Here is a 25,019-nt window from a genome sequence, read left to right as displayed (position 1 = left end):
TCCCTTTCGTAATTAAACTTGCAGTTCACCAGGAAGGTGTATGAAGAGTAAAATGGCAACATCAGCCAACTTCTCCCATTGTGCACAGGGAGGGGGCTGCCAAGAGTGCACAGCAAAGGGGAATCATAACTACTATCATTTGCTGAGTGTTCATGCATGTGCCACAGGCACTAACATGAACACTTAACAGTCTCAGGCACCATTTAATACCGCACCATTTCTACAGCTCCGAGAAATCTGAGCTCTCAGAATTGATGCAATCAGATCAATATGTAGGCAAAGCACCTGTATTAATACCCATGGAAGTTCCCAGAAGGGAAGGCTGCAATTACCCTGGTTGGCCACAGACTTCTAGCCTAAGTTTCTATGCAAAAGCTCCTGCTTGGTGAATTTGTGAATTACAGGTGTCCGTAGCAGGTGTTCAGGGTAGAAATGGGGGGCGGGATGTGCCTAAGAGGGTGTTCTCAGCATAGTGTCTATTTCTGGCTCTGGAAGATCAAGGCTTTTGGTGAAAAGAATCTTATTACTCTCAAAACTCACCCTGGTTCCTTACGGAGCATGCCCAATGGCCGTGACCAAGGGGCATGGAAAATAAAGGTGGTGGGAAGCCAAGTTAAAGAAATGGTTGAGCACAACAGGAGTCACAAGCTAATCCTATTAACCTTGGAACACTGTTGGTTATACCAAAGTGAAGTAAATTACATGAAGATAAAAAGAGCTCCCTTTTGATATCAGGAGAGAGTACCTCAAATTTTAAAAATCTACGTAAACAGTAAACACAAGTTATTCACTATTAAAATAAGCTCTTCACGGACCCACCATCTTCCTCATCCCTCCAATTCATCTGAGGAGAAACTTCTTCCCATAAACAATTTGCAAGCCCCAGCGCACCCCCCCGCCAGAGCGGCTTCAGCCAAAACTACTCACCACAGTAACTCGCTTACACACGTTATGAAAGACTTCTTTTGAACAAGGGGCTACAAGCTGTGGAAATCATGGCAGTAGGTTAGTTTAAAGCTGAACTACGCAGGATTAAACAAGACATGTGTTAGCTATACCTGGCCCAGACCCTCCCTTTAGTATAATTACATCATTAGTGACAAAACAGGCTTTTCGGAACACTGGCCATGGTTAGATCTGCACTACACTGGAAGCATACAGCGTGGTGTTGGAAGCTCCATCCAGATGCCCGTTTCTGCAGCTCTCACCTTCGCAACCACGAATCTTCATCTAAAAGAACAGTCGCCATCCTGGCCAGAGGTGAGTGCATTGTCAAAACTAAGGAATTTAGATGCTGCATTTTAAATTCTCAGTTCTAAAATGTTGAATCGATTAAATATGCTACTAAAAAAAGAGCCAAAAGTCAACTAGAAGATATCTGCAGCTACAGCTAAGTAAGAGTGGAAACCATACGTAAGGACACAAAACGCGAAGTTTCACATTCTGCACATCACTTGGCAGCTCAATACAGGAAATGCACAATTCAGATAATGGCAGCACTTCACTAATTCTATCTATGCCTACCTATATTTCTTCTTTACTTTTACTAATAGGCTTCAAGACTGGTAATGTTAATTAAAATTAAAACAAAAGCAAACTATACATTTCAAAGCTAAAAGTCAGTTTGTTACCATGAAGTGTTTATCATAGGTATTTAACTTCACAACTTCTTCTGGGACCACATTACACCCAACTTAACACAGGAATTCAGTTTACATATCAACAGAGGTAAAAAAAAGAAAAAAAAAATCCCCAAATTGCTATTTACTATTTTCATTAAAAAAATATTTCTAATTAATCATACAAACAAAAATTTCTAACCAGTCTTTACTTCTAATCAAACAAAAAGAAAAAAGTTAACAAAAAACAAAATCCCACATTATGAAAGTCATGACCAAAGTAGACTTCGATACTTGTCAACTACTGGGGAAAAGCAGTAAACTTGATTGTACTAAAGGAGAGGTTATCCTTTACGAACCCCAAATTTAGAGAAATCATGTAGCAGTCCCATAACTAAAAATAAATAAATACAAATAAGGGAAGGGAATACATTATTACTAAAAATTTGAGTCTAATTCTATTTAATCAGATGTTTATTAGCAGAAACTAATAAACATGATAACTGAAAATGTGGCTTGGGACTGTAAAAAGCAGATCTTTACCAAAGTTAAATTTCAAGTAGATTCTACAATCATATTTAGTCTAGGAGCTTAGGCTTAGGACTTAGGGTGATCTCACTATACAGGCTGTGATTTTACTATGAAATATCATTTTAATTCAAACATATTAGCAGTAGTTAGCGTTGTAGTGTATCTAGGACACTTAAAAAACCCACAGAATGTTAACTTTGGGCAACAACTTTTATGAAAGTAAAAATCTTTAAAAATTCAAAAGCCATAGAAAATCAGTCTGAATGTATTTTAATCATGGAGAAAAAATTAATGGGATTTAAACTATAAATCTATTTCTTTCCTGTGAACACAGTATGTACCTATTTCCTTGAAACTATTTTAGAGCCAGTCAACACCCAAAAATAAAAATATTATTCCTATCTCTGTTCAAAATTTAATGAATCAATATTATCTTAGCCAAGAACACAGTAAACTGCATTATGTCAGATATATAAAATTGATACAGAAATCATTTGAAAGCTTTGAAATATTAGAATCGAAGGCTTTCTGCATTTATAAATTAATGGCTTTTGTGGGGGGAGGGACTAAGTTACTTAAAACTCTGTAACATCTTAAAATCTACAACAAAAGGAAAAAACTACTAATACTAGTCTTTAAAACTCACAAGTTACAATAATGCAAAACAAATTTGTCATTTTTGCTGATTTTCAATGTTTATACATGCAGTATAAATTACAAATATGTATACCATTACAACACCATCTAAAAGAAAACAATGATGTATAAAAACTTTATGATAAATAAAATTATTGCATTTAATGTCATTTTCTTGAAAACCAAAGTCATCAAGTCCCTTAACGTCATATTAAACATAAACAATACCAGTTCAAACTAGAAGAAATGTATTCCAATATCAGCTTCTGACAACAAAAATAAAGAGGTTAAAGCCCTGCAGTCTGTCTGAGTTAGGTCAGATAATCATGGAAACAAAGGAATATTTAAAATTATTTATTTTATCATTATGCACAATGAAGGAAAGCATTATAGAGAGCAGAGTTCTTTCCCACCATAAAATTATTTACACCCATTTATTTAGCTAGAAACACTAGCTAGAGGAGGTACTGGTATATTCCATTTGTGATAATTTCTCTACAGCAAACAATTGTCTTACACTTGGAGCATGTTGAAAAAAATATTGCCTCGTAGGTCTTTTTTGCTTTTTTGAGTCTCAATCACTAAGAGCTCAAGGTACTTTGAAAGAATCCTGGTCTCCTAGATGGTCTGATGAATGCATTAAAATCAAGCAATGTGTTTGTATTCTGAAAATATTCTCAAATCCATATAAATGTTGCTTGACTTGTAGCGCTCACATCTCTCTTACTGGCACTATGACATGTGAAGAACATTTGTTATGAAAGCTTCACGCCAATTTTGTTCTGTTCCTTTTTCATTAGCCGCTGTGCCTCCTTCTCCATTTTCTTCCTTTGTTGTTCTGCTGCTCTCTTTTCTCTGTCTGCTATCTTCTGCTGCCTGAAAAGAAACATATTCTTATTTTTACTTTTAGAAAATACCACACAGGTAAAATGGCAAATTCCAGAAAGAAACAGCGGTGTCTTTTTACTAACATCAAATGTAAGTATGAAAAATCTTTCTCCTCAGTGTTTTGAAAATTTCAAAGATTTTCAAAAACAGTATTTCTTTTAATCCTTGGAACACGACTTGCAAAATAAGAGTATTGTCTCTATGTTACAAATAAGTAAAATGAGGCCCAAAGGCTAAGTGACTTGCACAAAGGCTAAGTGACTTGCACAAAGGCTAAGTGACTTGCCCAAAGTCATAAGATTAAGTACAAGAAGAACCCACATCTTCTCATCCCTCTTCTTCAGATTATTTTCACTAAAACACTACCTCCATTGGACCACACCTTCTTTTTGATACCATTCTGAAAAGCCTGATGTTAAGGATTAAATCTCCTGTTATGACAATAGTTAGAAACACTCTGCTAAAGGAAGTTAAGAACACAGATGTGCAGAACACAATGCACAAAGAAAAGAGAAACGTAACACAAGCCTTCCAACTGGAAGCTAGAAGTCTATTTAAGGATTAGCATTTGGCCAGCTCTACTGAGGAAGGAGCAGAATGGTAGGCACTTGCTGATTATACCTTATGAGATACCTCCGTCCTCCGCGGCCCCTCCCTGCCTCCACTGAGTTAGAACCACTAGCCTCTCCTTCGTTACTGACTGACTTGTGTGGGGAGTGGGAGTAGCAGGGGGTGACGAGATAGGACAAAGAGCAGAAGCTGGTCCTGGATCTACAGTTTACGGCATGAGAAACCAGTGAAAAAGCATGCAAGGTTGAGGAAGGAAGCGGAGGCCACAGTTGTGCATGGGATGGGCAACACGAGGTTATAAAACAGAAAAATCCACAGTGGACTACCTATGTATGGGACGGCTCAAAGCGGACTCTGGTGAGCAGAACGTATATACCATTCTCATCATATTTGTAAGTGGGAGTGAGCAGACTTGTGTATGACCAAAAGTTGAGAAAGTAGACTTTAGGCAATAGTTTGACCTTCGTCAGTTAAGTAAAGTTTCAGAGGAACAGTTTAAAAGAAATCTACTTTTTTTTTTTTTTTTTTTGGGAGTGGGAGAGGAAGAAGCAGGCTCTCAGTGGAGGAGCCTGATATGGGGCTCGATCCCAGAACGCCGGGATCACGCCCTGAGCCGAAGGCAGACGCTTAACGACTGCGCTACCCAGGCGCCCCAAAAGAAATCTACTTTTCACTAGCTCTGATCACTTCCCAGCATAACTGATAATCTGCCCTAAAAAAAAGTCAAAATGCAAGTGGCAAAAAGGGAGCTAGGAAAAGGAATATAAAGAGCTGGCTAGCTTACAAACAAGTAAGATCATCAAGCTTTCACTGGGTAACTAGTTAAAGTGTTAACATCAACGGTTTATGTTCCTGGAAAATGAGGCAATTTAGAGATGACTGCAGACAAATCTGTTTTCCCTCTCCAGATACACACCTGGAATTACTGAAGTATCAGAATCTCCTTCCTTAACTTTACCGATTCCGGTACTGGCAATATTAAAGTGGCAATGGGACACAGACGGAGTGAGAGGACATGCAGTGTGAATACACTTCCAAAGTTCGCAGTGTTTCTCTGGGGACAGTGACAGCACAGGAGTCCTCCGTGTCTCTCTGACTCTAACTGAGGCAACTTGTAGCAGGAAGCATGAGTACTACCGACTGATAGGCTCCCTCTCCTAAGCTGTCAGATAACATAAAACACTAGGTTTGGGGTTTTGTTTTTTGTTTTTATCTTGTTTTGTTCAGAGTGCAAGAGGGTAGCGTAGAAAAAAGGTTTTGGTACAGTTCATTGTTAAGATACTTGTGAACTCATAAACTCTACATTGCTGTCATTAAGATTACTGGATTCAGAATGAACAGACCCCTCCTTTATCCTGCAGTTACTGACACAAAAATCACTAGAACCCCCGAAAATGTTCTAAAACACTTAGACTTCTATATCTATGATTTATCCAAAAAAGAGTAAAAGAAATAGATAACTTATCTTTTTTTGATGATCCTTGCAACATAAATGTTGTTTACAATTTTAAAAGTACTTCTTTTACAGTGAATAATGACTAAATAAAAACTAAATATTTAAAACTCTCATAATTTTACTGACTTTTAAAAAGTGACACATCCCTGTTAAAAAAAAATGCTGAAAATAGGAAAGACAAGACAAAAAAAAGTCAGCCTTAACTCAACTGCACCCTCTGCTGGCTGTTCAAGGTAATTGTAGTTAATTAAAGAAGACAGGAGGGAAAATAAAACGAAATCAGTTGTTTTGTTATTTTCTATCCCTATTACAAAAACAATCTTTTAAATTAAAAAAAAAAACTTACATCACTGTGTTTTACTATATCATCTTTAGAAATAAAAATGACTCATATACATTTAAACATCTGAGCTTTTCACCAGCGATGATGATCATAAACTTTTTTAGGGTCAATATTCTGTTTACTCTTTGACCTAACGCAAGAATTAAGTTTATTGCTCACAAAAACAAGAAATAAGAACATAAACACCAAAAAAACAAACTTGAAGACCTGAGGAATGATTTTCTTCTCTGTAGAACAGATAGTACCTGACAGAATTATTTACCTCACAAGGCTTTTGGTACATCAGCTGAGCTATCTATACAAATGTGGAGCGCTCTGCGTAAGTTACTTCCATTTGAATGTGCTGGGCACACGGGGAAACAAAAATAAAGGCATAATTTCCGACCTAGAGGAATATAAAGTGGTGGCTCACATTTCAAGAGATAACTATGGGGAATGTAATATAAAGCAAATAGTATAATATGATGTATATATACAGAAGATCCCATTTGCCATTAATAACAGTATCTCTTTTGTTCCTATAATGCTTTAAATTCTTGTTTTCTGTGAGGTTTTAATCATATAAAACTAGTATATGCAGTCTGAAATTAAAAAGAAAAATCCTGTATTACCTCAGCTTAAGGAAGAAAGAATGAAGAAAAATACAACTTTTAGCAGAATAAGCTTTCTCGACCTCAAATGCAACATGAACAAATGGAGTTCTTCTACTGAAGCTGCAATGTAAGTATGACTAAAATACCTCAGAACTTCTTCTGCTTGCCAGGCCGCATCTTCTTCTTCTTCCCACGCGTTGGTATTTTCCTGCCAGGTATCTAAGTCACCTAATTCAGGCTACGACAAAGTACAAAACAAAATTACGATAGTTAAAGAGCTCCTCTTTCTCCACTTAGCAGTCAAAAAGAGTATCTTTTATAACATGACTCAGACCTTGTCACTCCTGTGTCTTCTTCATGTCCTATACAAGGCCCAGATGACCGGGCCCCTGGTGGGCCTGGAACTGAGCTGTTTCCTGTGACAAATGACTTTATTTCGGTACCCAACGGTCCTGGGCAGGTACAGCTTTCTTCCTATTTTATGTTTTATATGGATTTTTTTTTCCGCCTACTTTAAGTTGGAATGGACAAGAATAGAACATTCCTTCTTTCTGTTTCTCTCTTTTCAGTGAGAGGACAGGGTGGTGGTGGGGGCAAGAGAAGAGACTGACTGGAGACGGAATTAGAGATGCCTAACTACTCTGTGCTAAGGTGAACCGGAGGACCCAAAGCTTCCAAACCAGCAGAGTCATTTTCATTTAAGCACAAGTAATTTATAGATTTTTCAGTGGTTCTTCCTAGGTGGGTCCAAGCAAAAACAACGAATCAGGCAAAATTTACTCTTTACCAGAGTACTTCCATATTGTGCTTTGTTTTGCCTGTGCTACTTACCTGATCCCAGTAAGCTAGGCTTCCACTATTTCTTCCATTATACTTTCCACTATTCCCCAGGCTAGACCTCTGAAAGTTCACTTCTTCTTCCACAAACCAATAAAAATGCTCATTCTGGAATGTTTAGTTAGGTGCGGAAGTGACTATGATCATAAAATAACTGGCACCCTATCATATGATTTCTCTCATCTATGGAACATAAGAACTAGGATGATCGGTAGGAGAAGAAAGGGATAAAGAAAGGGGGGTAATCAGAAGGGGGAATGAAACATGAGAGACTATGGACTATGAGAAACAAACTGAGGGCCTCAGAGGGGAGGGGGGTGGGGGAATGGGATAGACCGGTGATGGGTAGTAAGGAGGGCACGTATTGCATGGTGCACTGGGTGTTACATGCAACTAATGAGTCATTGAACTTTATATCGGACACCGGGGATGTACTGTATGGTGACTAACATAATATAATAAAAAATCATTAAAAAAAAAAGAAAAAGAAAAACAACAGAATTTAAGAAAAAAATAAAATAACTGGCACCAATCTATGAATAGATTTATTATACTTTCTTTTGAGCACTTACACTTAAAACTCATGAAAAATGTGTGGTTTTCTCCTCCTAACCATAAACGTAATACCATCCTCTGTTAAAACTTTTTAGTGTATTTCTGATTATCTGTTTAATGTAAGTCTCTAAAAGTAGAACACTTAAATCAAATAAAAAAATTTTTTTCAAGCCACTGAACCAAAATACAAATGACCCTCTTGAAAATTTATACCAACTTATCCTACTGACAGCAACAGGTGGAAGTCTTGTTTCCCTGTACCTTTGTCAATACTGATAATAGCCTTCTTTCCTCTTTGGTTAAGATTTGAGAATGCTGGGGTGCCGGGGTGGTTCAGTCGTTAAGCGTCTGCCTTCGGCTCAGGGCATGATCCCGGCTTTCTGGGATCGAGCCCCACATCAGGCTCCTCCACTGGGAGCCTGCTTCTTCCTCTCCCACTCCCCCTGCTTGTGTTCCCTCTCTCGCTGACTGTCTCTTTCTCTGTCAAATAAATAAATAAAATCTTAAAAAAAAAAAAAAAAGATTTGAGAATGGCGTCTTGTTATTTTACTTTGGATTTCTTTGAGAACTAATAAGATCAAACTTTTCTTCATGTAATCAGGCTAATGTCTATTTCTTATTTGTAAATGTATCCATTTTTCCACTGAGGTGTTTGACTTTCTGTACATAAAACATTTAGACATAAAAAAAAGTGAACTAAAACCACAAAAATGGAGTGATCTCTGATCCTTTAGTAGAGATGGCCTCCCAAGGTAAAAAGTTTTAAAGTATAAGATGGATAGATTTGCTACCTAAAGACTAAACACAGGGTGCATGAGTGGCTTAGTTGGTTAAGTGTCCAACTCTTTTTTTTTTAATATTTTATTTATGTATGTATGTATGTATGTATTTATTTATTTGACAGAGAGAGATAGTGAGAGGAGCAGGCAAAGTGAGAGGGTGAAGCTGACTCCCCACCGAGCAGGGAGTCCGACGCAGGGTCTGACCCCAGGATCATGACCCAAGCCGAAGGCAGACGCCCAACCTACTGAGCCACCCAGGCACCCCAAAGTGTCCAACTCTTAATCTCAGCTCAGGTCTTGATCTCTGGGTTATGAGTTCAAGCCCAGCACTGGGCTCCACGCTAGGCATGGAGCCTACTTTTAAAAAACAAACAAACAAACAAACCTAAACACATCTGCCCATCAAAAATATCCAAAACAAATTATAAAGCCAACAAACCAAAAAATTGTAAAAGATGACAGAAAAATGTTAATATCCTTAGTATAAAAAGCTATCACAATAATATAAACGATGAAACTCCAGAAAAAAAAATAGAATGTGGAATTTAAAAGAAGAACCTAATTGGTAGAATGGGTGGTAAGATATTTTTGGAGTAGAGAACAAAGTGCAGTAGTTACCATTCTCTCCTAAGTGATGCCCCCTTATTGCAACTGCTGGGAGGAAACTATGTGGAAATAGCACCGGAGACATTCTCCATCTACCCTATTTACCCTTTCCAACTCTGTGGGGAGGTATGTATTTACAACTTCATAATGAGCTATATTAGTATTGTTAAAACTTATAATTACAAGTAAGTGACATTTACTAATTCCCTGGAAAAGTCTGAACCACTTTACCAATATGGATCAAACATATATAAATAAAGTATAAAATTTAGAAATATAAAATAAAAAATTAAACATGCTGAGCTGTTTTAGAGAAATATCTTTGGTGCTCTTGTGCTCTCATAGCATGATGTAAATGCACAGGAGTAGGGGCGCCTGGGTGGCTCAGTTGGTTAAGTGTCTCCCTTTGGCTCAGGTCATGATCTCAGGGTCCTGGGATCGGCCCCACAGTGAGCAGGGAGTCTGCTTCTCCCTCTCTCCACTCATGCTCTCTCTGACTCTTTCAAATAAGTAAATAAAATCTTAAAAAAAATAAAAATAGAAAAATAAATGCATAGGAGTTATCAAAATTTGCATTATTTATGTCTGATCACTTATTTAATACTGCACCTTCCCCACTAGAATGCATTCAAAAGAAGCAAGGACTCTGCCTGTTTTTCTTACTTTCCACTACAGTACTAGCCCCAAGCACCCTGTCTTGCATTAGTAGGATTATTTTTGACCAATGAATTAAAAACATACATAAACATGGGTCTCCTGGCAAGAGGGGGTCTCTGAAGCACCCGTGAAGTTTAAACAAACGAAGATAGACAGATGTGGTGGTTTAAAAATATGTCTGCAAATTCTTTGGCACTGTTTCCTTCAAGAGGTAGAGCTTAATTCCTCTCCCCAGCATATGGGCTGGATTTAGTGACCAACATCCAATGAATAAAATAATGTGGAGGTGAGTGTGTCACTTACAGGATTAGGTCATAAACAAGCATTGTGGCTTCACCTCTGCATGCCTTCTCTTTCTCGGGGATTGCTTGTTCTGGGACCATTGGTGATTATGTTGTATGGAAACTCAAGCAGCCCTATGGAGAGGTCCATGGCAAGGAACTGAGGTTTCATGCAACCAACCAGCGTTAATCTGCGAGGCATGGAAAGTGAGCCCCTTTGAAATGAATCCTCCAATTCCAGTCAAGCCTTCAGATGACTACAACCCCAGCTAATGATCTGTCTGGAAACTCATGAGAAAGCCTGAGCCACAACCACTCAGTTGAGTCACTCCTGGATTCCTGATCCATAGAAACTATATGAGATAAAGAATGTTTATTGTTTTAAGCCACTAACAGTGGGGTTGTTATATAATAGTGTCATATAATAATAACATAATAAATTAATCAATAATTAGTAGTCAATAATTAGTCAATCAAAACATGCTTAAGCTTAGATCTGGGGAGAAGTCTGGACATTTTTTTTTAAATTATGGAGAGTTCTTTGATGATAATTATAACCACCCTAGAGTGTCAGACTGAAAGTTGGGTTTTTTTTTTAAATATTTTATTTATTTATTTATTTGAGAAAGAGACACAGAGAGAGAGAGCGTGCAAGCACGAGCAGTGGGGAGGAACACAGGGAGAAACAGACTCCCCGCTGAGCAGGAAGCCCGATGCAGGGCTCCATCCCAGGACCCTGAGATCATGACCTGAGCTTAAGGCAGACACTCAACCAACTGAGCCACCCAGGTGCCTCTGGACATTGGTGTTTTTGAAAAAATTCAAAGCTGATTCTGAGATACTTCCAAGGTTGAGAACCACAGGTATATACTTCCCTCACTACTCTTGTCCTTCAAAGTGATGCATTTAAGTCACACCTACTACAAGTCAAATTATACTTTAAATGTAAATATACTCTACTAAGGAAACAATTCATGACTCATTTAAAAATAACCTGCTTTTAAGTTTAAATTTCAGTGGTAATCTCTTTAAAAGTCACTTTTTTTTTTTAATTTTTTTTTTTTTTTAGCAAGGGAGAAGAGAGAAAGTGCATATGTGCATGCACGTAGGGGTAAGGGGCAGAGGGAGAGACAGGATCTTCAGCAGGCTCCACACAGAGCCCAAAGCGGGGCTCAATCTCACAATCCTGAGGTTACAACCTGAGCCAAAATCTAGAGTCGGACACTTGACCAAATGAGCCTCCCAGGCACCTCTAAGGTCACATTTGTAAGTAACATACTATATTTATCTTTTATGTGTACAGTGGGACTCTGATCTTAGTAGCTGATGTAATTTACAATCTCATAAAAGGATAAGATTGGCAAAACTCCAGATTAACGTCTCTCATCTGCTAAGCCTGTTTCAAAGCACAGAAATACAAATATTATGTTCAACTCATTTTGGTTTTCTTTAAGAAAACAAGTAAAAACAAACCCTTGCCTATATATCATTAACATACTTACAGATTGATGAATAAAAGGCATATCCTGTGTAGCTGCTAATCTACTAGAGAAACCCGTGCTACCATCTGCTATGCCAAAATTTAATGGTTCTCTCTTCTTAATAATGATCTGAAAGATTAATTGAAACAGAATTATAGGAATATTTTATGCATCATATAAAAACAGACAAGATAAATAAGTGACCAAAGTATTCTATAATTATTTCAAACATGCCCTACCTTTCTTCTTTTAAAATTAATAATGTAAAGATTTTTTTAAGTCTGTAAAGAGTATCAAAATTTCTAAGCAAATGTCAAACAAATCACTTACATACTAAGAAAAACTCCATTTTATTTTTTCTAAAAAAACAAATTTTCCTCTTCTTCTCTCTCTAGACCCACAAAATATAAGTTGTTTTAGTCACCGTATTAAATAAGAACATGTGTCACATCCTACTAAAGGATAATCATCTCTCTTCGTGTGGTTATCTATGAATGCATTAACTTTCTAAAGGCAGTAATGTTAGCTTTGTAGCTTAAACATTTTCAGTCTAACTAATTTATTAATGTACTATCGTAATATTCTAGGTTCCTCTTTCAGCAGCAATATACTTTCAAAATATAAGGTATTCATCTACTAAGACACTCAAATTCCTTGAAAAATACACAACTTTATGCTCTTCAGGATTGAGACATTTGGACAACTTAACAAAAACAATCCTGATTACAGAATGTAAATGTTACCAGCCTTGAAACTGTAAAAATAAATTTATAGCTGAAATTGGCTGGGAGGTAGAAGAGGGTGAGAAACCCTATTAGGGAAGGTGGAATAAATAATGTCATTTTATAAAGTCCATTTTAAGAAATATTTTCTATACATGACTGAACAAGAAATGGAACTCTAAGTATGTTGTGTTTTTTTTTTTTTTTTTTAAATAGCTGAGTGATTAGTACGGTAGACTGGAATAGCATCATAATATTTGGAAGAGGGGGAAGAGCAGTGAGGGTGGTATGAAATAAACCCTCATCTACCACAGTATGAAGTCAGTGGACAATGTCTATGATTGGTAAATCAAGGCACAGCAACATAAGCATATTATATATAGATATGATTTAAAAAAAAAACCAACTATAAGCCTAAACAGGAAAAATTATCAGTGGTTGCTTCTGAGAAGTAGAACTGGCTATGGGGAATGATGGGGCAGAAGTCTGTTGCTTTTCATTATAAGCTCTTCTATATTCTTTGACTTAAATTTTTTTTTTAAAAGTACACGTACTATTTTTGATTAAAAAAAAAAAAAAGGAAAATATTCAGCAACTGTTCTTTTTCCAAAAATTCCCTCTACCTTTAAGTGATCTTACATATCCAACTCAAAAGGGATTAAGTAAAGTGTGGATGACTAACATAAGCCCACAACAATTATTCTGTTCTGAGAGTCCTGCATCAGTTTTACAATGGTTATAAACAATGGAAACCATACCTATCAGTTTGTAGGCATCACGAAACTGTGAACTCTTTCAAGGTCAGAACTTTATCTTAATCAGCTTAGCCTCTATAGCAGAGACTGCAGTCTAGAATCTGGTCTACAGCTGGATTTCAGTAAATACATAAATAACTTTAAAAGATTTGGGGGTGCAACTTACTAGATCTATGTCTAGGTCACTTGAATATATAAGCTTGTTTAATATGTTAGAAAACACAACAAACTGATCATTAGAAATAGGCTTTCTGACAAATACTAATTATACTGTCTGATTTAAATATAGGAATCTGAAAAGCAGTTTATTTAACCTCCCAAAGCATAAATCTTTTACATACTTTCTGAGTTTTCCTTATAGTTGGTGTCATGTCCTTAAAATAGTCAGGTTCCAGTTGTTCCAAAGCATTTTGTTGTGTTGCTACATTCCCATTGCCTCCTTCAATCTTTACACTTGTGGGGGCGTCTTCATCCCAGGAAGTCCACTCTTCAACATCGGTCTACATTGAATCCATCAGGAGTGTTAGCCACAAAGGGGTAACCTAATCAACATCTCACTCACCATTTATTAGAAAAACAGGCTTTCTAAAACATTGGTTTTCAAACTTTTTGACCAACAGAAAAAATATAAATTTTATAACACATACCAAAACTAGATCAAAGTTTAAAAAAACAGTTACTTTTACTAGAAGTTAGACAATTGGCTCTATCCATTAAAAAACAGAAAACGAAACAAAAGCAAATGCTTTAAAACCTGAACTGACATTTAGAACTACAGTCCACAGAAAGAATATTCAAACTTGCATCCTAAGCCTAACCACGTTGATGGCCTGATTTAAAAAACAAAACAAAACAAAACAAAAACACTTGTGACAGGATTTATATAAGACAAGAGTCTCAAATATAATATTCAAAATCTCCATGAAACCCAAAATTATTCAGTAAATAATCAGCAAATTTCAACCTGCATGGAAGGCTAATATAAATGTTACATTTATCTGACTAAGACTTTAAAACAGTTATAAAAATACTTTAACAAGCAAAAGCAAACACTCTTGAAACCTATGGAAAAATAAAATAGAAAATCTCAGCAAAGTAACAGAAAACACTATGAGGAACCAAACAAAAATTTTACAATTAAAAAATATAACAACAACAAAAAGGCTGACCTGACTATCAAATTAACTTCATAACATACTAATTAATGATCTGCAGGCCAGTTCGAAAACCATGGTTCTGGAGCACTTAGTCAAACTTAAAAACAAATTACCTGTTTAGGAACTGATGAATAATCAACTGTAGTTGGCAAAGTTATTTGGTCTCCACTTAATTTCCGTCCTCTGCCAGATCTAAAATAAAATATTTCCATAATTACCAAAAATTCCATAATTACCAAATCATGGGTAAAAGCACTATAGATAGTAACTGAAGGCTTATAAAAGATCTTTTATAATTTCACAATTATTTATTTTAATAATTAAGAGTTGCTCATTAAAATATGAAAAAAAGGCATGCATCAAATATCTTTTAAACGTGTTTAAAATCTTAGGACAACAAAACTGCTTTTTGGCTTAGGACTCAGGATTATAGATAAACTCAGGAGAAATATAAAGATAAAAAAAAAAAGGCAAAGTGATTTCAAACCATATTCCTTCAAACCATGCTCTGTTGGTGAAGCTCTGGGACACCTAGCCTGTTTTTGTTTTTTAAGATTATTTGAGAGAGAGAGAGAGAGAACACACGTGCACATGAGCAGGGGCAGGAGCAGAGGGAGAGAGTCTTCAAGCAGACTCCCCACGGAGCTCAGCCCCATGACCCTGAGATCATGACCTGAGCCAGAGCAAGAGTTGGATGTTCAGCCAACTGAGCCACCCAGGCACCGCCCACCTATGCCGTTTAGCCTGGATGGCTTGGCTTTTGTCTATTTTACTGATTTGGTTTTTTGGTAAGATTACCTATCAAACTATTAAAAAGTTTGAAATCACCTGGTTGAACTAAACTGTAATTGATAAGGATTAGTAGGAGAAGCGCTATATTAAACAAAATAGGTATCATAACTCAGTTGCTAAGAGCATGGGCTATGGAAACTATGTAAACCATAGTTTTAAATGTTACTTCTATTAACTATGAGTCTAATTAGAATCAACGGGCCTCTCAGCTTCAATATCCTCATCTGCAAAATGTAGGTATTCAAACCTACTTTTGAGGGTTGTTGTAAGGATTTAATTAAGTGACATATTTAAAGCAGCTAGACATTAGACAGTGCCCAGTATATAATATGACACTAAAAAAAAGGTAGCTATTATAACTGATTAATCACTTGCTTCATTTCAAATAATCTATAATGCATCTACTTAGAGCAAACTGGTAAAGTTAGTTATTTTTACTACGAGATTAGAAATCATATTTTGTTTAAAGGATGAACAGAAAATACGGTCTACTACTAAATTTAATGTGGACCTGGTACTTTAGAACACATGATCTAGGTTCCTTCTGACACGTCAGAGAAGCTTATTCTAATAACAAGTCAGTTTTCTTTAAAAGTGAACATACAATCAATCCTAAATATACTTACATTCATAATTATTGTGAAATTTATAGTGGCAACAACCATCCTTAATATTTTTTAAATCAAATGCATTTTCTTTTACTGAAAGTATTTTAGTTTTAGAAAATACATATGCAAAGAGAAAAACACTTATAACTTATCTTCTGTTAAGCTCTAGCCTTCTGGCAACTAAAACCCATTCTTATCCTACTTTACCTCTTGAATTTCTGGCCATTCCTAATGCTCAGACAATCTGAGCACTTGGTTCACTATTTTCCCTATTTCCCAAATCCTGTCCTCTTCCTGGGTAAGTTCAATAGTCACCTAAATTTTCCATTTCTTTCTTGATCTTTCTTCCTCCAGTGATCATCTTCACTCTATTTCATCCACTCATTCCCATTGCCATACTATGGACCCATTTTTTTTTTTAAATCCAAAATCACTTTACTTCTAACAATAAATGTCCTTAATCCTCAGAGTTTTAATCGTTATAAATGGCCACTTAGCCAGAGAATATATTTCCTGGCCTCCTTTGAAGCTAGGTGGCCATATGACTAAGCTCTGGACAATAAGGTAAGAAAAGAAGTGTTGTGCACAACTTCTAAATCAAGTCTGCTAAAAAAGAGAGCTGACAGCCTTCTACTTCCTGTTTTACTATACCCTACCTCTGTGTGTCAGTACTTTTTTTTTTCACAGTACCCCTGGCCAAAACAAATACCTAACAGTTCCCCTGATTAAGTAGTTAGACCCAAACAATTTAATACTTATTTATGTCCTAACTACACAATAGCCATTTGCAAAAATACTACATATAAAGAAAAATAACATTTTGATTTCACTCTTAAAAAACCACAATCACTAATGGAATATATGTGTGGGGCTACTGGATAGGGCAAAGCTTCTCAAAACTCGAAATCAGACTGGATACTACCGTTCTCATTTTCTGTTCCATATTAATTTTTGGTTCAGTACTTGCTTTAATTACAGACTAAATTCTAGCTTTGCAAAGATAAGTCCCCAAAAATACAAGTAAACAAACGCTTATCTCAAACATTCAAGAATATCTGCAAAAGTAATGCTGCACGATCTAATGCTACAATGTGAACCACCTTGAGCTAGTAGTTTGTGCAGCATTTAACAAATATTGACTATCCCATTGACTATGTTTTGCTACATATTTAACAATATCCTGATGATACCCCTGTGAGTTTAATGTGAAGCCCTCAAGTGCTTCAGCACATAGCTCTAGGGTACAGTACAGAAGTACACAACTATAACTCTAGGGTATAGTTGTGTGATAAAATAGAAGGAATTCAAATCTTCGGATGACTTAACTGAAGCAGAATGACTTATCTGACTAGGACTAAGTAGTCCACATTCCACATTCTGGAATACTATCTAAGAGACAAAACAAAACAAAACAAAACAAAACTATTTTGTGTGGGGTTTTTCTGTTCAAGTTTTTAATATAAAAACAACATTCATATTATAGTATATAAATAAATACTTATTCCTAATTCCACCTAACCATCTTAAAACATTCTGGTAATGAAATAATTATGTACACAAACACTGTCTTATTACAGTGAAAATCGGTTTGCTTTTTTCTGAAATTCTATAGGAATAAGAATATGATTTTTATTAAAGATGTAAGAATTTGAAAGAATGAAAAGTGAAACTCTTTCTAGATCTGAAAGAGAAAAAAAATATATAAAAAAATACCAGACAGTAATGAATGAATGCTATAATCAAGTTATTTAGCTTAAATATAGTCTGTCCTGTCTTTTTGTAATTATGAAGGCATCCAAAACCAGCAAGAAGATAAACAAGTCAATTTGGACATAAAATTTGTTTACCTGCATATTAATCTCTTTAGGAATGAGAATACTGTTGCTAGGCAGGTGCAAACTTTAAATAACCGAAACTGTGTGATAGCCATGGTGGGAATCAAAACCTGTGGAAAAAGCACAAAAATAAATGCACTTATCTGATTTCATAAGCTATATTCCCATTCTAAAGTCAAGTTGAAAGGTCCTATTATGAGCTGTGAAAATCAGACATTTTTTACTTCTCTTTAGAAACCACAAATATAACACAGTAAATTTTATTTTATTTTAAGGATTTTATTTATTTGAGAGAGCGAGAGCACACGTGAAAAGGGGGTGGGGAGACAGAGGGAAAGAAAAAATCTTAAACAGACTCTGTGCTAAGCGTGGAGCCCAACACAGGGCTTGATCTCACAACCCTGACATTATGACTGAGCCAAAATCAAGAGTCAGGCACTCAACCAACTGAGTCACCCAGGCGCCCCATACACAGTAAACTTTAAAATTAAAGCGTAAATCATACTGACAATTCAAGAAACAAGATTTTTAAGTTTTCAATAGTTGAGAGGAAAAAAAACCTTTTTGAAATATTCTCAGAATATTTAACTGAACTTCAATTACCTGTTTATGACTTATTTTCTACCAAAAAGCAAAAAGCATAAAACAGTATATACTGAGTCTTTTGTACCTTTTGAAGTTTGAACCACATGAATGTAACAGTACTTTTCAAAATCTTTTTAAACATTTTTAACTTTTAGATAGATACATTTTATTATGCCCACTTTATAGATGAGGAAATTGAATTAAGAGAGGTCAAATAACTTGCCCAAAGTCACATAGCTAATAACATGAAAATAACAATAGAGTTCATCTAGTCCAGTGGTTCGCATATCTGGGGATCCTTTAAAGAAATAATGATACCTGGGTCTAACTCCAGTAAATCAATTAAATCATATTCTCTAAGGGGAAAATTCCAGTTAAACTAATAAGATAACAAGGGAAACAAAATATAGTCAACAGAAAAGGGAGGGGAAAAAAAGTGGGGGAGAGCAGAAAACAAGAGAAAGGGGAACAAACAACAGACAGGAAAAGAACAGGGAAAATATACCACACTAACACTAATCAAAAAGAAGCTGAAGTGACTATTTCAATGTCAAAGAGCAGATTTCAGAGAAAATAATATTAGCAGGCATAAAAATGGTCCTTTCATAATGATAAAAGGGTCAGTAAATCAAAAGCACACAACAATCCAAAATATATAAGTCCCTAAAACAGAGTTAAGCCAATACCATAAATAAGAGGTGATATTACCAGAGAGTCTGCAGATATTAAAAGGCTATTGAGAAAATATTACAAACAACTTTATGCCTATATAGGCATACAGATCTATACTCCAATCTGAGTAGTAGCAACACCAGTATACTACATATACTGTTTGTACGTTATGCCTTATATAAACGTTCAAAACAAAAATATAAAAACAACACAGTAACAGAAAGCAAGGAAACATAGTTAACTTTTGTGATACCTGATCCTAATTACTCTGTAGAGCCACTACTGCCATTCCCTTCAAAGAAGGGCAAAACACACAGCTCAATCTTTTTATTTCTAGAATTACAAATGTAGAAAGGCCAAGCAGACTTTTTACAGTAACAAAGTTCCAAAAGGCTCCCTTAGCAATGCTCATACATTGAGGTTATATCTCCACATGAGCTCAATGATTTACTGAATGCCTATATTTGGAGTTGACTTACTAATTGAGGATGGAAAAGACAGTGACTCCAAGAGTATAAACCAAAAAAATTAAGAATTTCACTATTCAAGTAACTTAAATACTTCTGACAAAAAAAACCCCGATTAGTGGTTTACTAGGTTTCGAAAAATGCAACAATTTTGACTTCTCCTTTCTCTTAGCCCCTTATGTCCAAACTGCCAAAAGGCCTTATTCCATTTCCTAATACAGCCCATATTCTTCCCTATTTCCACTGTAATCTCCCTAGCATAAGCCTTTATTATTTGTTGGTGCGGTATTATAAAATCTTTTTTTTTTAAAGACTGATTTGAGAAAGAGTGAGTGAGTGTGGGGAGGGTCAGAGGGAGAGAATCTTCAAGCAGAGTCCCCGCCCACCACAGAGCCCTACGCAGAGCCTGATCCCATGACCCAAGCATGAGATCTTGACCTGAACCAAAACTAAGAGTTGGACACTTAATCGACTAAGTCACCCAGGTGCCCCTATTATAAAGTCTTCCTAATTCCAGTATTTTTCTCTTACCACACTTAACATTCTCTACTTCGTACTATAGTTATTTCTATATACCTTATTTGCCCTGTACCATCCTTCCCCAAAGGACCTCGTTTATCTTGTACCTTCAGTTATCAGCTGCAAAGTAAGACTTGAAAGGTTTAACTTCTTCATTTTGACTAGAATGATCTGAACAGTTAAGATGATGAATAAAAGCTCTACTTAAAAGCTGATTTGTCAAGAATAAAACTCTTAACCAAACAAAGGCAAATGTCCCTAAATGAAAATTTAGGCTAAATTTTTATAAAAATTATAAACAAAACAAGATAGCCAGAAAGAGATTTATGGAATGTAGCACTTGGGGAAAAAGGGAACAGAACTGAGAAGATACTCTATCAGGAAGTTTTGAAGGGAGAAGACCTTTAATATTTAAGGACTGGGGAGAGTAGTGGGTCTCAGGATATATACATGAATGCAGAGTTGAAAATTGATTTCATACAGAGCCTTGGTAACCACTGCCATCACCTTGCCACAAATAGTATTGTGCGTCATTTCAGTATTTGTCAACTTGAGTGACTGCAATGGTAACTGGAAAAAATATTTAAAATTTTGTCCAAAAGAAAAACAGAAAATGGGACTATTATTGACAACAAATAGAATTATCTTCCTAGCAATTAAGAATATCCTCGTTCTGCAGAAAATTTGCTTTTGTGATTATCAAAAGAAAGGATCTAATATTTATTGACCAGCTCCTATATGCCAAGCATTATTTAAAAATTAGGTCTCTTAACCCATAAGACCATCTTATGAGATGGATATTACTGCTCTCATTTCATAGAACTGAAGCACAGAGAGTAAGCACATGTTTCCAAGTTCCCACACCCAATGACTCAGATTTAAACCTAGGTCTGTTTAATTCAAAAGCCAAGAACATCTCACTAACAATAAACATTCTTACTAATTCAGTGATGATATTATAATTTCCAGAGTAAATTTTTCAACTAGTTGCAATGAAATGGGGAAAATGCAATCAAGTTAACTAACAACACTTTTGATTTTATCAATTACATTGATTTGCAGGCTGGAATATTCTTTGGGACCCACAGTTACTTAATGCTTCAATTCAACAAACATATATATATTCAGCACCTACTATCTTAACAGATGCTACCATGAGTAATGGGAAAAATTACTGACCCAGTACAGAGAAACCCTGTATTTGTTGCTCAACTGTCACAGGCCAGTGACAATGTAAGGGACTAAGGAGACAGGGCCCCAATCAGTCTTGCTCAGTTTGGTATTTCTAAGTCTTAGCCAACGCCAAGCACATAGTAGGTACTCAAATATTTGTAGAAGGGATATTAACGTTCCTTGAGCACTCAATATGGTCAAGACATAGTTCTAAACAATGTATCTTCTATCACATCACTGGAATCCTAAGGACAAAGGAGGTAAGTTCCACTACAACCATTTAACAGATGAGGCTGATCGTGAGGCTCCAGAGGATTTACTCACCCAAGATTTAAAGAGATTGACCCCAAAGCCCAGGTTCTCTCCACACCATATCCCATTTGATAAACCTTTTAATTTTATACTCATTGCCTCAGTTTGATTTTTGAAATGCCCTCTAGGTAGCCAATTTAAGTATGCATCTTAGGCTACTGTGCACTTTGGTTACTTCAAAATACTTTCTAAAACTGAGAATGGCTAATATAACCTAATTTTCAAATTAAAATTTCCTTTAAAATTAGGAGGAAGATACAAAAACTTGAGATATAGCAGGAAAAGGATCAGAATTATGAAGCAACCTATTCTCAGAGCTTTTGGAGAAATGACATCTCTAGGAAATCAACAGGAATGAGAGCTCTGCTAGATCAAGTGAGGAAGATTCACCTACAATTTTAAAAAACACTACAAGTTGCAATTTTAAATGTATCTTTCCTTCTTGTAAATTCCCTGTAAACTGCGGCAAGATCCTTGCAGTAGAGTCACTATATTACAATTCATTAAACAAGCCAAGCCAAAATCTTTTAGTACACACTAAATAAGTTTTCAATTGTTGTAATCTAAAAATACGTATTTGAAATTTTTCAATACCAAAATTTTAAAAACCGTATTAGTTTTTAGTACAGTACAGAACAGCCTCAAATTCAGTTTGTAACTCTCAAGCTGATTAAGGACTATCACAAGCCTCCAAAAATAAAATCTACCTGAACTCATGTGAAAAAACAAGGAGAAAGGGAACTAAAAGAATGTGGGAGCGGGTTGTAAAGTGGACTGCACCATCTCTGGCCACTCAAAGTCAGGCCCTCAAATATGTGACACCGAGACTCTTAACGAAAGCAGAGTTAAGATCTCCTGAATGACTCAAAAGGCAAGAGTTCCATAACTAAAATGCTTTAACTTCTGATTACCCACCTGAAATTGGCTGATGAAAAATAAAATCATACCCACTGTACAGATGAGAAAAAAGGCAAAGTGTTCTCAGGTTACACAATCCGACGCCATGCACTCGGCGCTCTGTGAAACGTTCTAAATCGCTGGAGGTGGGTGCAGGGTAGGTTGAAATTTGGATTTTGGAAAAATCTGGGAAGGAGCAAGGCCTGTACCGAAGGGGCAGGAAGAACGGGCAAATTTCCCTGCTGGAGGCCCGTTCCGGGACTGGAGGGTTTCTGCGCCCGCGTCCCGCAGGCGTGTCTCCCACGCGTGAGCGCGGCATGGTGAGGGCTGCACGCCCGGGGCCCGCTCCCAGTCGCAGTTCCTTCACCCGAGAGGTCACCCCGACCCGGAAACAGTACCCCAGAGTGGCAGTCGGCCGTGGAAGGGAGAAACCGGGTGGAGGGGCGAAAAGGTGGGAGGGCGGGAAGTGTGGGGCGAAGAGGAGGGCTGACCAGGGAAAGGCAGAAGACCCCCATCCCACCCAAGGACCAGGTTGGGTTCGGGGGGCAGTGGGGGAGGGAAGCCCCTCGCGGGCACGCGCGAGTCGCACACACTCACCTGCCCCTCCCCCTCCCCGCCCGCCCGGCGGAGGCTCCGAGCTGCCGCGGGCCGCGCGCGCACACAAGGCGCGCGCACGCGCACTGCCGGTCGCTTCCTCGAGTTCGCGCTCCGCCCGTTCAGTCCCAGCCCCGCTCATTCAAAGCCGGGCGCGCGCTCCGTCGCAGCCGCCGTTGCCTCCGCGCAGCTGCCATGGCCGCCCCCTCCTCGGGAAACCCTCCCCTAGCCCCTCCCACTTCGCCCTCCTGAAAGGCGGGTCTCGGTGGTCTCCAGGCCCTCACTTCCGCACCCCGCCCAGGTCCTGTCTGGCCCAATAGACGAGAGGCTGCTGGTCCGGCGACTGGGCTAAGCCAATGAGATCCGGGGGGCGGGGCGAGAGGCAGCTGGCGTGGCTGTGGCGGAGGCTCGGTCGCGGTTAGATTTTCTATGACCGTTGCTGGCTGTACGAGTTGTTCTGTTGCAAAGTGCCTGAGCACATGCCGTGTTGCCCTACTTTCTGTGGAGTGTACCTCCGCTCCAACCATGCCCCTTTTCGTTCTACCTACAGACTCCCCCTACCTGCTGGGAGCTAGGGAAAGCAGTGTTTAGATTGAAAAAGTGAGGGAGCTGCGGCTCTCAGTGATTTGGCTGGCGGTAGGCGAGATCTCAATCATTTCTCCGCTTAAGGGGTGCGAAACGCTGAGTTCAATTCGGGACTTTGCTTCCTCCAAGTAACTTTTGATTGAATTTCCTTTGGAATTCGTCACTTACCCTCGTCCATGTCTTTGTTCCTCCCTCGCAGCGCAGGCTAGCCATTCTCCCAAACTAAGATTTTCTTTATCTTATGCTTCTCTCTTTGAAGTCTGTTTCTTTTTTTCTTCTTTTTATCCTATATGCTATGAAAAGGCCAGGGTTCTTTGCTTGTGGGCGAGGGGCACTCAGAAAACTGCTCCACTGTAAGCGACAGTTTGTGTGGTCAGAGGCTGAAAACAGTTCTTGTTTTTGTACCACTTTTTGACTACCACGATCGTCGTCCTGTCACCCTGACCAGCCTCCATCTACCCACTTACTTTCTAGTATCCACCCACCCATGCACTCCAATCTGTACCACATTTCTATTCTTTGACCTTGTTTATCCCCAAGAGGGGAAGAAGGAGAATGTTTATAACTCTTGCTCTAAAATGTTTCTATATAACTTTGGATACATTATTTCATCTCTAAAGCTCAGCTCCCTCATCGGTAAAATGACCATAATAGCGCCTACTTCATAGGATGGCTAACCCTTTCAAAGCTTTTAGGGCAGAGCCTGGCACATAGCAAACACATATGGATTAATAGCTGTTACTGCAGCAGCAGTTGTTGCTGCTGCTACTACTACTGCTACTAGTATTAGTAATAGTACTACTAGTACTACTACCACCACCGCACTATCGCATCATCATTCCCAGTTACTACGCCTCCCTAAATCCGTTAAACCCTCTGCAGTCTTTTAAACACCTGTTCTAACCTTAATCTCTTCAAATGCCTAAATTCTAAGAATTCAAAGTCTCCAATTTCTTTTTTTGGATTCCCCTAATTAATAATCCAGAATAGGCTACATCTTGACATAAACGTTTTCAAAATGTTTTTTCTTAGACACATATCTTTGCTTCAAATTATTATATCCCTATGACATTTTTTCTTCTTTATTCTTCAGTTTTCCTTATTAAATTTGCCATTTCCAAATGAAATAAAACAAAAGGTATATATATATTTCTTGAAACAACTAGTTAGTGAATATTTGTTTCCAACACGGTAAAAAACAAAACTTGTCAAAGATTGCGAACTTAGTTTACGTTAAAAACATCTATGAAATAATAGTTTAAAATCATCTTTAGTCCTGGTAGTAATTCCGTAATTGGGGATCATAAGTGCCAGTAAGTTGGCATCTTGCATGGGGACCACCTCTTGGGAGTGTGCAATTTGAAGTCCAGTCCTCTGCCCAAGGCTTGGGTGGGGTGGGGATGGGGACCACCAAATGTCAAGTGGGAGGAGCACAGGGCATAAAGGATAGACTTGGTATATGAAAGATTTCTTTCTGAATTGCCTGTACTCCATGTGTTATGGTTAATTCT

At 37.5% G+C, this 25,019-nt stretch overlaps 1 protein-coding gene across 2 annotated transcripts; it reads right to left on the bottom strand.

The window, feature by feature from the left end:
• Window positions 1–3,124: 3,124 nt before the first annotated feature.
• EBAG9 (estrogen receptor binding site associated antigen 9) lies at window positions 3,125–23,161 on the bottom strand. Of its 2 annotated transcripts, none has more exons than XM_008689269.2 (7): window positions 22,927–23,161; window positions 17,717–17,814; window positions 14,583–14,661; window positions 13,654–13,812; window positions 11,857–11,964; window positions 6,783–6,874; window positions 3,125–3,662 (listed from the first exon to the last, which is right to left on the bottom strand). In XM_008689269.2, exons 2-7 carry the CDS (start codon window positions 17,797–17,799, stop codon window positions 3,542–3,544), a joined length of 642 nt encoding a protein of 213 aa, XP_008687491.1. In that variant the 5' UTR covers window positions 17,800–17,814; window positions 22,927–23,161; the 3' UTR covers window positions 3,125–3,541. The 2 variants fall into 2 exon arrangements, with proteins under 2 accessions (XP_008687491.1, XP_008687489.1); XM_008689267.2 differs by lacking the exon at window positions 22,927–23,161 and adding an exon at window positions 22,348–22,660.
• Window positions 23,162–25,019: the final 1,858 nt, after the last annotated feature.

This window comes from Ursus maritimus, unplaced genomic scaffold, assembly GCF_017311325.1.
Source record: "Ursus maritimus isolate PB19 unplaced genomic scaffold, ASM1731132v1 scaffold_9, whole genome shotgun sequence".
Classification (NCBI taxonomy): Eukaryota; Metazoa; Chordata; class Mammalia; order Carnivora; family Ursidae; genus Ursus; species Ursus maritimus.
The sequence above is the reverse complement of the archived record's forward strand: the minus strand, read 5'-3'. Positions and strand labels throughout refer to the sequence as shown.

Excerpts from the sequence above, each read along its gene's own strand:
- EBAG9 (XM_008689267.2), bottom strand. The coding sequence starts at position 22,377 with ATGATTTTATTTTTCATCAGCCAATTTCAG. Across the intron at positions 17,815-22,347 it reads TTTTCATCAGCCAATTTCAG|GTTTTGATTCCCACCATGGC; the intron begins GTGGGTAATCAG and ends CTTTTTCCACAG. Across the intron at positions 13,813-14,582 it reads ATTCATCAGTTCCTAAACAG|ACCGATGTTGAAGAGTGGAC; the intron begins GTAATTTGTTTT and ends GATTCAATGTAG.